The following is a 13,715-nucleotide window of genomic DNA, read 5'->3' as shown; positions in this document are numbered from 1 at the left end:
AAACTATATTTGACTACAGTTTTGTAAAGAAATACGAAAACACAAGAACGAGGGAAATTATTTAAGCACAATTATATATTCAAGTATGAACACTGCAGAAGTATTTTTCAAAAGTAAAAAGGTTTTGGTTTGAATTGCTTCACAAAGTCGTTAGTTTTTTAGATGACTACTATACGAGATATAACTTGTAGGCTCTTTCCTTTTCTTAACAAACTCTACTTTTGGGGAAACTTGAAGATAATAAGATGACGGTTTGTGGTTAAGATTCTGTAGCAATTCCTTTTATCTTTACACGTTTAATGTGTTAACATAAACGTTACTCGTGGCAATAAATTTTACTGTAGGTACTGCTGTAACTATTATATTAAGCGTTGACATATGCGTTGACAAATAATTCGCCTTACTTGCACTCGTAGTCCTTTGAGTTGATCGAAATCACCGTTTTCGTATGCCTAGGCGCTGACGCGTTTTGTGGATATTTAGTACCTTTTTGACATTGCAATGATCCACAATATACGTTCCTTTAAGGCAAAAAATAAAATAAAATAATATAATTTAATGTTAAAGAAATTTGGTAACGGAATGATGATGTTCATTAGAAATGATATTCGAGTAATATGCTTATAATGCGCTACATGTAATAATTATTTGCAAAAAACTCACTTTTGATCACATTTTAAGTACGTGGTGATTCCGGACTCGTCGACTACCATGCCGCAATGTCCGCTCATTGATCCCTTCGTGTTGAATTCATCGTAACATTGTCTGTCCGATGACATACCGCCTAAACCAAAAGCGTATTATTATTATTGGATGTTGTTTCAGCAATTAATTATTAATTCATAGCCTATTTCTGTTGAGAAATCATGTGAACAATAATCATTCGGTTCTTTTGTCGAATGCATTGTTTAAAATTATAAATAAATCGAATGGTTATAAATGGGTATTGGCCGGGTTGTATTTAATAAATGTGCGTAATGTACGTTTGCTTTGATCGGTTATCATATAATGAGGCTTCGTATACCTATGACACGAAAATGTACTATGACAATTATTTAATGCATAATATTCCTACTCTAAAATATGAGACCGTTTGACTTTTAAACGTACATGTTTACGGAAAAAGACTGAAGTTACGGTTATAACTTAAAGTGTTGGTCATCGTTATACTCTATTTATTGGCTGAGCTTGACAAAAAATATAATTTACTACCTCTTTGCAGAGCCAAAACATAATAAACTTTAGATTATAATCTACGTTATGCTAATTATGATATGATGAGTACGTAAGACGTGCGTAGGTGTAATATTGCAGTTTTAGGTTTTATCTACGTAAGATGTAAATTCCAGTATTTCTACATTGATTTAATAACGGTTATTTTTAAGTACATGTATAATGTTCATATAAATGTACGCAATACGAATTTTTTGAGATTTTGTCAATACCCATTTTGCATAAAATCGATTGCTAATCGACTTTCAAATCGTATAAACTGTACTCACCACACACAGTATTTACTACGATAAGATTTTGAAATAGGTACGAGAGAACGTACCTCGTCGCGGTTCTGATATCGTTTAGCTTTTTGTTGGATCTGTTGAAATCTCTGCAGTCCAACACATAGGTAGTTCTCGACCGCAAGTATGCGGAGGAAAGTGGTATAATTTTTTGTTTTAAGTTTAAATTTTAAGTTAACCGTAGAACTGTAGATAAATATCTCATTATCGAAATCGTTGGATATGGATATTTTGCATGGTAAATATGCTGCATTACGCGACGGTACGCGATTGTCGGTGTTTAGTGCGCGCGGAAAAATGTGCAATTCTCTTTACCGCGACGTTGGACGTTGAGGTTGAAAACATCTGTCAACACTTATAGTACGACATAGCGACAGGAGCTGCTGAAAAGGTACGAGGAAAGGTATAAGGGCTCTTGATATAACATTAATTCTACTTTCATCAACCAGTCGTTTTCGGTGAACTTTTGACGTGCGCGTACGTCCTATTACGAGCGCACCCGTCACGTATCTTTGTTATATCGTTGTAATAGCTGGCGCGACGAGAACCGACTGCGGACGACAAAACCGGCGACGTCTTAGCGCGGTGGGAAAAAATTTGAATGAAAAAGCGCATATGACGTATATATATACGTTACTGGTGACATTGGCTTTTGGCTAATATGTTGTTTTTCGTGCACTAACACGGAACATCAAATCCATCCAGTTAACGTTAAACAAATTAAATACGAGTTTTTGTTAGCATTCTGTATACAACTGTGTCATGATAATTAAGCGTCGGACTGTTGGAGTACAGTAAATAATCTTATCCTAACTCATAATTTATCTTAACGATAAACTGAAAAATAAACGCGCTTAGTATTCCCGGGTAGATACAGTATCTTGATTGGACGATGTTTTTGTCACAACTTTATGTGCCATACAAACACAATAGACGGTGCCGCGATCTGTAATCGGTCTGTTTTCATGTGTGATATTCGTGATTGCAACATTGGGTTTTAATTTTTTTTCGCTCAATTAAAACGATAAAAAAATCAGAGGATCTTATCGTTTGTTTAAAAATCGAGAAGATGATTAATTTTACTAATAAAATGAAAACGATTTAAATATAATAAATTCATCGGAAGGTGGCGAGAAATCTCGGAGTTAAGTGTGATATGTTTACGAATCAATCTGCGACAACTAATCGGTTCTTACTGTATTACTTTTTTATTTTTTAACCGTTATTTCAACGTTTGAAAAATTCGACATTTTGGCCGACGCGCACGGATAACGTCGACAACTCACCGTATCCCCAGATCTGCTCGCACTGGTCGTTGAGCGTGGGACACTCGCCCATGTAACAGCTATGACTGTTGTCCATGCCACACGGGCTGCCGTTCTTCTTGTACATGTCCGCGGGACATTGGCCCGTGTCGCCCGTGCACTGCTCCGGCAGGTCGCATTCGTTGTTGGCCGCCCTGCACAGCGTACCGATCGCCAGGAACTGCAAAACGATCCATGACCCGGTTATAGAGACGTACAACAAACATGTCCTGGTTAGTGCCTTGTTGGTCGAGCGTCCACCCATGGGCGTATTTTAGGAGGGGCGAAGGGATGATCGACCCCCCCCCCCCTGAATCCGTAATTAACGAATTGATTTTATGTGAGATACTCATTTCAAATTTTTTTAATTTGGATCATTTTATAACGAAATTAAATTAAGCGCGGCTATGAATACTGAATTGGGCTTTTTGTCAGGTCCATATTTAATGAAAAATCAAATAAAACACAAGCGTTACTTTTAAAACACAGACAGGTGTTAAAAAAAATTAAACAAAAGTCGATTTAAGTGGATACGGCATTAGATTAAAAAACCACAAATATTAAGGATTCACCTGATTTAAATATTACCAAAAATTTTACTTGTGCATTTTGAGCCTGAATTAAAGAAAAAATTTGAGTTCCCCCCTAGAATTTAGTCTAAATACGCCCACCAGCGATCGAACTACATCAACCGGTAGATGATAGAGAGAACCTGGTAGTGTCGGATTTTTCGATAGTTTTTCAAATATTAAACGTAAGATATCGGTTGTATACCGGTTAACCCATTGTTCTCTAATCGTTCGTTCGCCGTACGTTCTGTCACTAGGTTTTAACTAATTTTTTTTTACCATAACTAGCACGAACACAAGTGATTAAGTTCCATCCGGTTTTCTTGATATCAATTCAAAAACAGAACAAACTAATCAAATTTTCAAGTGCGAGCTGTAAACATATTTTACTTAACACCGATTCATCAACCCATTTTTATAGCGCAAACATATCCTAAACTGATTACAAACATTGATCTGTTCACCCAAATACCTGCTGTGAAAAAATCGGTTTAGCTGGCCAATAAAAATACTAAGTTAAAATTACGCGTAGTTTTTGTTGCGTATGGTTCTAGTAAAAGCAATGGCGGGATGAACATAATAATGTAATATTGATATTTTTCAATATTATGGTATAAAGTATCGAAAAGTGTCAACGGTGAAAAACCGAATAGCGTATAGTGGTTTGTCAGTCATAGAACGTATTTGTAACCGCGGTCACCAACATTGCAAGTTTTGACAACAAGGAGCGTCAACTCCTCCGGCCGTTAACATCTGCACAAATAAACTACCGGTGATCAGGCTCAGATTAGATATAACTTGTACGGCCGACTGGTTATAATGTTTTTACCAGTGTAATGAGTTTAAAGCGGATACCCTAATAGTAATTTATAGAAGGTCTGTTACGAAATCCATTCATGTAAATATGCCGACCCTATATTGTCACGCATTTACAAAATACAAACGTAAGTATATAGATTGTGTGACTTTAAATCGTATAAGATTTTTTTACCAAATTAGATAATGTTTAGAAAAATGTATACAGTAATTGGTTCGATGAGATACCATTGTTTGACTAATATATATATATATATAATATTTATAATGTATGCACAGACGCGAACTCCGGAAAAATTAAAAATATTTAGGTCAATACATTGGAGTGCTTTAGTGTCTCCACAGCATTCTCCATCTAATGTTCACCTCTGGGTGACAGACAGTGTACCATCACATGTACGGTGCATTTGTACAACTGTGAAAGATAACATGATATGTGTGTATTCTTATATTATTCAACTCATTACATTACAATATTTTGTTTTTGATTTATACTAATCACGAAAGGATAAACTATAAAAAAAAGAAAGCAAAATGAGAACATCTATGGATTATAAGCGATTAGTGTTATCTCACCAAACTTAAAGTTTAAACAATTTACGTAAACAACAATTATTTTTAAGTAACTACGATCAACTGTAGAACGACAGTCGAAACATTTGAGATCAGTTCTATCTTACGATCTAAATTGTATTGTAATGGGTTTAATAACTTTACAAATGTTTTACCGGTTAAGACCAATGTAATACGCTTTATTGAGGTTCTAAGTTTGATTATTTTTGTATCGATATATAATTTGTGTTTGAAATAAATTATCCCCGATCGTCAAAATATTTGACTCTTACAATAAACAAAAATGGAGTCATGAAAATCAATTCGTAACGGATCCGCATAGGAGCTCCGTTAAATAATCACCCACGCCGCATTGTTTATTCTTGCTTTAACTTCAAACATTTCATAAGCATATAATCCGTGTACTGCACTTATGTCGTACAATTCATACCTATACGATCAATATTATGTATTATATTGGGCATATCCTGTTTAAATTTCTAATAAAAAAAAAAAAAAAAAAATGAAAATACATAAAAAAGATTGGACTGAGATTGTTGTTTTCGTTCTGCGTTTAACTCAATTTTTTAATACGTACGTAGGGTATAATTACTGTACGATAATAATAATTGTTACTACGCACGCATTGTTCGAATTTCCTTATCTCTAATATTTTATTTAATATAAAACGTTTATTCGTGTGGTAAAATGCGCTCATTGCTTACAAATAAATGTGTAGTTATTTGTGCAAGTGTAATTTACCTTGCAATTTTTACAGCAAGTTCCGGACGCCGAACATTCTGCCTCTTTAACTAGTTTGCACGTGATTGGGTCGCAACACGGATCATTCTTTTGACAGTTATCAAATCCACCGCAATCACATTCTTCATTATCTTCTACAATGTTGTTACCGCATTTTTGTTGCGAACTGGGAACCTATAAAAAAATTTACATTTTCTTTCAATAATAAATGTAGCGATACAAAACTATGTGTATAATGATATGAAAAATCATAAAATATCCGTCATCAGACTAGATCGTATTCCGCGGTATTTTTCTACAGGTGTTCTTGTTAAATATTGCAATGGAAATTTACCTCGTTTGGTTTATTGAGCAAGCACATGTTTCGAGTGTCTCGGAACTCTTCTATATAATCGTTAAGGCTGCAGTCGCTGAATTTATACGGTTGGATGTTCTCCATTCCAACAATGGATTGTTGCATAATACAACCGTGCCAATCACGACAGTAACACTCTTCTCCTGAAACATGATAATATTGTAATATAATTTTTATTCATCACAATTCAAATTAAATACTATTTCTGCAGGATGATAATTTTCTATCAGGCTAATATTTTTAATCAATCGAAAGCACTAGAATAAATATTATTATTGATACCAAAGAAACTTTCAATCATATAGAACATCTATAACTTATTATAAGTAATCAATGTTTCAACAATTTTAATTACGTTACACGTCCATTGAATTGTATTTTATTTTTATTTTTTTTTTGTAATAAAAACTACTGACTTAAAATAATTAAGTAATTTTTGTTTTCAAATATCCAATATTCATATTTGATAATATAGTTTTAAATTTTTTATAAAAGAGTAAGAATGTATAAACTTCCAGCATTATATACTTATTGGTGTTGCATAAAATAAGGCAAAAACGTGGTACCGAAGTCATCAATTTCCTTTGTCAGATTTTTCATTAAGTGTTGATGTGGTTAATTAAAAATAAATTAAAAAACGAAAGCCATTTATCACTTAAATATGTCTCAAGAATCAAATAAAATAATATTAAAATAGTTGATTACTTTTATTGTAAACACTGTATTAAGTTGAATCCTAATTTTCGGAATATCAACTGTCGATTAATAATAATATAGAATAATATATACGTAAAAGAAGTTCTATCAACAAACATTTATGTGAGTTTAATGTTCGATTAAAATTGGATTTACTGATTCCAAGTCATTTTGTATTGAACAATACAGTTAGTTTGATACAAAATGACTTTGTGGTGAATTTTGTATATAGTTAAAGATACGAGAATCGCGCCAAAAGATTAACTGGAATGCAAAATAGCATATACATATATATATATATATATATGTGTTTAAAAATTTAATTTCAGATGCGATCTAAAAAAGACTAATCCAGACGTATTGATTTACAATATTTCTATACTTAAACTTTGGAGTCTGTATTATGTTGTGTATTACGTATTCGTATGTAATATGTAAGTAAAATATATAAATAAATGTATATCATAGATAATTTGCATTTTTATAAACCAATTAAAATAATATAGATCAAGTAATATTTATATAGATAATAAAAATAAATTATGACACACAAAACAATATAATTTATAATATTATCCGTGATACCCGATTGAGAAGGTCGTTATCGGCCGATCTTTTTGACGACCCGATTGAGCACGGTAAAAAAAAAAATATTGCATACAACGTTGTCAGATTTTTACTAGTATGTATTATAGATTACTAAACTAATTATTAGTCGAAAAAAATTTCACTTTCGATTGATGGGTACAACGGCAATTTAAAATAACTTTGATAGATAAGAAACCAGAATTTTATCTACAACGATTGCACTATTATTTTATGTACCTACGCTGTAAATAATAACTAGTCTCTTCTGTTGTCTCGTGTCCTTGAGTTGTATTCCTAAATAACGTGTATTTTGCAAATTGAAATGGAAAATAATGAAATAAAAATTATTTTATCAGAGAGAGGCAAAGAGGAGCTTTCAAATATAGGTTTAATGGGATTAGAAAAAATGGTGAATTATTGAAATATTCTACGGTACAAAGCGGCAACGTCGCACCCATTTTCGTGCTCAATCATGTGGTTTTTGGGTTCTTTTTTTTTGGTTCCTATTGTTTGATTGCAAAGGCAGAAAGAGCCTCTTTTGCACTATCAAAATTCTTTAAGTCTAAAGCGCTTTCTAAGAAGACAAAATTAAGGTTATACACGGAAATAATAAGGCCTACTCTCACTTATGGGTGTAAAGTATGGACAACAAAAAGCGTGACGAAAAGAAGACTTAGAACCTTCGAAAACAAAATATGGAGAAGGATATGTGAACCAGTTCGCGACGCAAGAACAAATGAGTGGAGAAGAAAGTTCAATAAGGAAATACAGGAAGAACTGGGCCTAGTACCAGTCACTAGCTACATAAAAGGACAAAGATTACAGAGGTTTGGGCACATAATGAGAAGAAGCGAAGAAGAAACCATTAAAGCAGCGATAGAATGGCAACCAGAAGGGAAGAGACCTCGAGACAGACCAAGGAAGAGATGGCTTGACTTAATAGAAGAGGATCTTAAAACTATTGGAGTAAAAGAATGGAAGGAAATTATACAATATCGAGAGAAATGGAGGAACATAGTGCTGGCGGCAAAAACTCTAATAGAGTTATAAACGCCAGTTATGATTATGATGATGATGATGATGATTGTTTGATTGCAACCGTACTCAATCGGGTTACGAAAAAGATCAATCGTACTCAATCGGGTTCCACCTAATATTATGCTACATATTTATTTCAAGAAATATTTAGTTTTATTTTTGACATCTAAAATAGTGTTTTGGTTAATTGGTAGGAACAAAGAAAATGCAATGTACACAATTAAATCAGGATTCATTGATTTTTGTTCTGAAATTATAAGTAAACAGAATTCTGAATTATTAATGTTTTTCAAAATATCACGTTTCAAACCAAATTACATCACATGATACAAAGTCGCAGATATTTTTCAGTATAGTGAAATATGTTTAAATATTAAATGTTATATATACGAGTATAATGTAAATGTGACCAACATTACAAGCAGCCGCACGATAACGTTAGAGGTTTTTAATTATTGCACTCTTTTCGCCTCGTGGTTGTGATTTAATTTTAAAGCTTTTTTTATGTGCACACATATATACATATATTTATTGTACAATTAATTAAAAACCTTGAACTCTGTTGGTAGGGTCGTTTTCTGACCTAACCACTGCTGTTAAGTACCGTGTGCTCGTTAAGCGTAATCATCGTACTTATTAGTATTATTACACGGTTGGGCTCGAATCAGAGAATAAGGTTATTCTAGAAATCCTATAAACCCTCTTGAGGCTACTATTATATCCCAACCGAATGGCCCTCTCGGGGGGCAACTCTGGGATTTATTGTGACCCCATTAAATATTAAACAACTCAACAAGCTTACATTTCTTCCCCTGCAAATGAGCATCTAAATAGACCGATGAATTAAAGAAATTACGTACTTTTGTCGTCATGACCCATTCCCACGTTGTGTCCGATCATGTGAGCCATCGAACCTGCTATAATGTGCGGTTCGTACGCATTGACGTCCACACTGATGCCCACAGATTTTGCGGTGCATGCTGTTCCGTGAATAGCCATCCCGGTTTCGCCACCCACAAAATATTCTCCACTGAAAAAATTGTAAAATACATTTTTTATTTATGTTTTTTTTTTTCGTGAAAATATTCATGAGAGAATATGAAATTAATCGCAGAAAAAAAACACGATACCAGGTTAGTTAAATATTTCGAAAATGATCACTCGTCTGAGCGTTGATACGTTTAAGGAAACTGTTTTATGAAAATAAACTATTTGAGACATAAAAAAGTGGGTGTATATAAGTTGATATATTCCAAAAATGTATACCAGATGATTATTTGATTTAATTAATTTCAACCAATCTTTTCAATTAACATTTTGGTTATATTATTTGTTTTTATGTAATTTCTAATAAGTTTAAAATGTAATATTTGTGTAAAATATTTATTTTTGTTCTAATGGATGTGCCTATATTTTATTTTTATTATTTATTACATTGTGTTAAGCACATTTTATGTTCAAAATAATTATATATATTTTAATTGTATATTTTTGAATTATAATACATATAAAGAGAAATGATTTGATGAAAAATGTATGTTTTTCAATTTTTTACTTATTTATACGAATACTATATATAATAATATATTTTTACGAATTAATTTTATTCGATGATTGTATGTTAATATTCTTCAAAATATTTTGAACCAAATTGTGGCTATTTCAGAGGGAAAAAATTTTAATAAAATAGAAATATTATCAACATTTATTTAAAAACTGTTGTTACCTGATAACATAAATACAGAATAAAAATTTAGTGTTTATTCATATTTTTAGCAATATTAAATTATGTGTTGTTTATAAATTACCTTGAACTTTTAAATATTTTACTTTACACAAAACACTCTTTATTTTAGTATAAAAATAAAAATACCTACTACTGAAACTTTTAAGTCAGAACACATTTAATTGATGTAAAGATGTTTATTTAAAAAAAAAAAATAAAAAATGTTACGATGGATTTAAATGGTAACATATTTCAAGAAATTTCCAAATTGATTATTTTGATTAGGTGAACAATTTAATAAAATTAATTTACAGAATAAAATATGCATTAATGCATAAACTTAATTTTACAATATAATTATTAGTTGCATATAAACCTTAAAAAGCTATTTTAATTATTTTTTAATTATTGATTTGGTGTAATATTTGGAGAAAACATGACTTTTTTAAGTAAATTCTCCATACGAAGAAAGTATATTGAGTACATGCTTATTATATGAAACACTCTATAAATTCAAAATCAATAATTTTTCTCTAAATTGCTAGAGTTGTGAAAAACAGTTTTACAATTCTATGAAAGAATTTCAGAAATTATTAAAAATGTTACTATTAGAAAATAGTACCCACTGTGAAAATTATATACCACCCTGAATTTAGTGAAAACTTTAGGAATGCATATTTTGTTTATTTGGGAATTATGTATTTTAGTATTAACCACAGTAATAACATCATATCGTCAGAAATTATATTTTGAAAACGTACGTGTTATGCTCATTTATAATATTAAATATTAATGTTTACATTTTATAATAATTTTATAATTTTACCATCTCATTTTTATCCTTTTATTTTCATTAATATTGTATAAAATTATAAAAAATAAAGATTTTTATAATACTTTATTGACGTGTTTTTATTTTTGTAATCAGTGCTTGGTGAATAGTAAAAGAAATAAAATTTGTTCGACATGTTTGGAGAATGCTCTTGGAATGAAATACATGGGGATGAAATGTTTTGTATATTTTGATGAAGATAATATATGAAGGGAAAACAATTTCAAATGTGAAGTATGGATTCAACGAAGGACACGTTTTCAGTGATAATAGTACGTTTCATTTAGTGATGGATGAGTGTCGCGGGACAGAATTCAAGTAGTGTGTGGAAGGGTGGTTCCGGTGGACGCCGGTTTTGATTGATGGGAACAGGAAAAGAAAATCGAAAGAGAGGTTTTACAAAAAGTGTGAACAGATAAAACCAAATTGTAGACAGCTTAGGTTTTGACGGTATAAAGATTGCCTTTGCCGTAGCCCACAACCTGATATTAAATAAAATATGTATTTTTTATTTTGTACTAGAATTAAATATTTCGGTTTTAAATAAGAAAAAAATTATGGTTTATAGAAATCAAAACTATAGCAATAGAAAGCAGTGTGATATCGAATTTTGTTCTTGTGTATCATCGAGATATTTTTTTTTCTATTGTAAAAAACTGTAGTTTTGAAGGATGTTAGTATTAATGAACCTGTACTTTTTTAATGTTGATATTAACTGAACGAATATATATATATATATATATATATAACATATGTATTAAGTTTTCAATTATATTTTTTCAATAAATATAATATACTCACGTTAGTAGTTGAGCAGTGTCTTTACCAATATTGAACAGTGCATGTGACGAGTATTCATTAAAATTGAGCAATGCGGTGCTGATTTCTTTATTTTTATCAATCAGTGCCTGGTTGGCTCCTTGCCACGTTTCGATATAGACCACTGATACCCGAGTGTTTATTGTTCGGAAATACTGGGAAAAAAAATAAGTAATAAACTACTTAGATCTTTCTAAGATATATGATAAATTAATAATAAATTATAATCTTGTTATGAACCACGTACACAATAGTGTAAATAGCGGAATACACAGAACTTGATGGATAAAATAATACGCCAATTGAAAGGTTTCTTTTGGGAATTTCTATTTAGGTAACACATGAGTTCGAAAATATGTAGAAAAATAAATTACAAAATGGCTGGCGAAATACTATGATATACGTATTTGAAAGATGTACATGTAATACCAAAAAGCATAGGATATTCGTAGAATATTATTTTCGAGGAATACTGTCAAAAACAAGCGTATCACCAGGAGCATAGATAAAAGGCGGTATTATTTAACGATAAAATATAAAAGACCTTAAAGATTACCACATTAATAAAATTTCAATTAGAGGAAATAATTTTACGAGGTGAAAAAAGACGATAAAATAAATAAAGCAATCATGAGTTCTGGAAATACTTCTTTATTTTTAGTAGCCAACCGATTTGATATCAGTGATTAGTAAAAGTTTGGGCCTGTCATAAATTTATAGAGCACTCAATGGAGTAATATACAATATGAAATACAATCACTTTCAAGTATAACCAAAATATTGGATTAATAAGGACAATATCGATAACTCAAAATTGTCAATTTAGCATGGGTATTTTATAAAATTAGCCGAATCACCACGAGAGACTTTTAGACTCCTCAACCAATCTTGATATTTTTAACGTACTGCATTTGAGAGTGTAAACAATACATAATTTACCAAATCTCGAAGCTTAACCAATAATGTTTTTTCAGGAATAATAGAAATACAATATTAGTTTATTTAGACGACATAACATAGTAAAATTGCACTGATGTGATTATAATAATAAATCAAAATAATTATTCTGTCGTAACATTTGAGTGTCCACAGTTTTCAAAATATAAATCTAGCAAAACAATATAATTTTATAAACGGAATATATCACGCGGTAAAACAAACATTAGGAAATAATCAAATATTACCACCCTATAAAATAATAGGGTATATAAAATATTTTAAGACTGATGACCGAAATATAATATTCATAGTTACTTAAAAAAAAAGATAAACTATCAACATAATAAATGAATTTATTAATTCAGTGAATATTAAACGGTTTTGCGATAAAATTAACATAAAAACCGACTAGGTCAATACAGACTAGAATAAACTAGGTCAATTGTATATTCTAAATTTGAAAATGTAAAACAATAACGTGATATGTAATGCAATACATATACTATATTTATTAAGAAAAACCAATAAACGAATACTAATATGTACAGAAGTTGAATACATGGAAGAAGTAAAATAATTTTATAACTCTATTAGAGTAGAATCTGCAAAGTAATAAACAAAATAATTAAATCAAGACGAAAATACTAAAAGTGGAAATAATAAAAAGAGCTACTTTAAAATTATTTATAATGTATCCAAAAGATAAAATTAATAATAGGTAATACTATCTGCTAACATCTATGATAGTAACAAACAAAAGTTGGAAGCAGCCAGGACCTTTTTTTTTTAGATATTTTAAAATTGTTAAAAGGTACCAAGGAGTATCTGATATTAAAATGACAGATTAAGGTATCGAGTTTTAAATAAAACCATAAGTGATAATAAATAATTCTTAGAAATAAAATAAATGCTAGGTTTTTTATCTACAAATAAATGGTAGTTTATAGTAATGCACATTAGTTTAGTTTAATATTTACAATATTATGTAGGTAGACATTTTAGCTAATGGCACCATTTATTACTATGAGAGTTTTTTGTAGAGAAATTCACTGAAAAAACGTTAATTTATTTTTAACTATATGCACGGATTTAAACTCAATAAATGTGCTTATGATAAAATAAACATATGCGTTATACATTTTATGAAGTAAAAACGATTTCGATTTTAATAAAATATTTGTATGAGGTATAAATAACAATAT

At 30.5% G+C, this 13,715-nt stretch overlaps 1 protein-coding gene across 1 annotated transcript in view; it reads right to left on the bottom strand.

The window, feature by feature from the left end:
- LOC112685051 (disintegrin and metalloproteinase domain-containing protein unc-71) overlaps positions 1-13,715 on the bottom strand; it is a 236,039-nt gene that overhangs the window by 17,387 nt on the left and 204,937 nt on the right. Inside the window, 7 exon segments of the mRNA XM_025556814.1 lie at positions 405-521; positions 664-784; positions 2,804-3,002; positions 5,521-5,694; positions 5,855-6,018; positions 9,058-9,227; positions 11,557-11,729. Of these exon segments, the coding sequence (XP_025412599.1) occupies positions 405-521; positions 664-784; positions 2,804-3,002; positions 5,521-5,694; positions 5,855-6,018; positions 9,058-9,227; positions 11,557-11,729 (1,118 nt within the window).

This window comes from Sipha flava, unplaced genomic scaffold (assembly GCF_003268045.1).
Source record: "Sipha flava isolate LNK unplaced genomic scaffold, YSA_version1 263_pilon_pilon, whole genome shotgun sequence".
Lineage (NCBI taxonomy): Eukaryota > Metazoa > Arthropoda > Insecta > Hemiptera > Aphididae > Sipha > Sipha flava.
Note: the sequence above shows the minus strand (reverse complement) of the source record. Positions and strands in the feature narration are given on the sequence as shown.